At 41.8% G+C, this 1,838-nt stretch overlaps 1 protein-coding gene across 1 annotated transcript in view; it reads right to left on the bottom strand.

The window, feature by feature from the left end:
• Positions 1–278: 278 nt before the first annotated feature.
• The window catches only part of reck (reversion-inducing-cysteine-rich protein with kazal motifs), a 25,839-nt gene continuing 24,279 nt past the window's right edge, over positions 279–1,838 (bottom strand). Inside the window, 1 exon segment of the mRNA XM_035656134.1 lies at positions 279–288. Within this exon segment, the coding sequence (XP_035512027.1) occupies positions 279–288 (10 nt within the window).

Genomic DNA, 1,838 nt, shown 5'->3' with positions numbered 1-1,838 from the left:
TGTTAGATCCAATCCCAACTAGGCTGCTTAAAGAAGTTGTACCCTTAATTGGCACTTCTTTACTGGATATGATTAATCTTTCTTTATTATCAGGATATGTACCACAGTCCTTTAAAAGTAGCTGTAATTAAACCCCTTCTTGCACAGCAGCGACAGAAGCAGTCAACTGTGAATAAATAAACTTAGACAATACACAATAAATAATGCACAATCAATGATCAGTGATTTTAGTGTATGGGGTAGTCAAGGCACGACCATGCAGGAGGCTCCACCAGGGATCATGAGAACCTGCAAGACGCGATAAGAGCACAAGGAACCTCCGGGGAAGAAGTGGAAGTTGAGTAACATGCATTAATTTGGGGACATGATGGGGAGTGCAGAAAGAGGAGAGAGAGGGAAGAGAGGAGGGCTCAGGTGGCTCATGGGAAATCCCCCGCAGTGGTTAGTCTAGGCCTATAGCAGCACTTAACTAAGACGGATTTGATTCAGGGGACTCACGTGGATCCAGGCGCGCGTAACTATAAGCTTTATGCAAAGTGAGGGAACGTCGGAGGTAACTTTCTCGTTATGGAATTTGGGTGCTATACAAGTAAAGAATTGAATTTGAATTGAAGATTGGAATTGAGAGGAGCTTGGGTAACTTGAAGGGAGCCAAGGTGGCGAGAGGAAGCTATGTACAGGAGAGATGTGATCTCTTTTCTAGTCCTGGTCAGTTTACTCGTGCTGGCAGCGGGTTGTTGGGAATTAATTGAGCGTCTGTTAATGGCTGTATTTAGGCAAACCTGATAATAAATAGTTGCATAGGATGAACCTAGAAGTAACAAATGCATTGTATGTAGTTTTTCTGCATCGTGGTCTGTGGAACAGGGATGTGTCTAATTTTTGGTAAGTAGATTACGTAAAATGAAAGAAGGGCAGTCCTTAAGGAGCTGTTTGAGTGGGATTAAATGAGCAAGTCCGATGCAAAGATAAATGCCAAGCATTGCCCTAACAGTGGCACTTAGAGGCCAAAGGGTAATGCCATGCGGTACGAGGTAGCTATATCTTTTAGATAGGTGAGCTCGTTCTGGAGGTTTTTGGGCCAGAGTATAAGAATTTTCGTTTGATTTCTGGAGTTTGGTAGACATCAGGAAAAATTGCAGGCTGCATCCGGATTTTATGTCCTTAGAAAGACATGTTTTTAATTTAGGCAATAATTGATGTAATTTCAGTCGGGCTCGATTTGATAGAGTATAATGCGTATGCATCTGCGTAGGCAATTGGTGAAGCTGAATGGTGGAGTGACCTAAAATGTTGCCTAAAGGCATATATAAGTAAATAGAATTGTTGGGCGAAGTTACAGGGAAACCTTGTGGAACTTGCCATGATTAACTGTAGTATTTTATGGACGATTCATCGTTTAACAGTGTACAGAACTGGTTGAACCGATCTGGATAAATATTGGACTTAAGACCAGCTTTAGTGTGGTTTCCTTTAATGCCAATTTGATGCTCAAGGGTCTCTGCTAAAAGGAGATATTATGGTGTCAATGGTTGTCAGAATTGCAGCCAGCTTAAGATCTAAGAATACCCAAGTGGCAGAGGACAAGTCCATTGATACAGAAGCAAGATCAAGAAGGTCATTACCTTAAACTTTAACCAGAGCGTCTCTGTGCTGTGGATGAACTCTAAAAGCGGTCCTGAGCTTTGAAAATCGTCAAATTAAATTATTGCCTATGTAAAAAAGGTCACACAACTGTTTGGCGACACTTGTTCCAGAATCTTAGAGAGGAAGGAGTTTTTTAGAAATCGGGGGCTGTATAGTTGGCTAAAACCCCTGGATTCAAGAGTGGGCTTTTT

The sequence above is a fragment of the Morone saxatilis genome, unplaced genomic scaffold (assembly GCF_004916995.1).
Source record: "Morone saxatilis isolate NCDOM2014 unplaced genomic scaffold, NCSU_SB_2.0 Contig0, whole genome shotgun sequence".
NCBI lineage: Eukaryota > Metazoa > Chordata > Actinopteri > Moronidae > Morone > Morone saxatilis.
The sequence above is the reverse complement of the archived record's forward strand: the minus strand, read 5'-3'. Positions and strand labels throughout refer to the sequence as shown.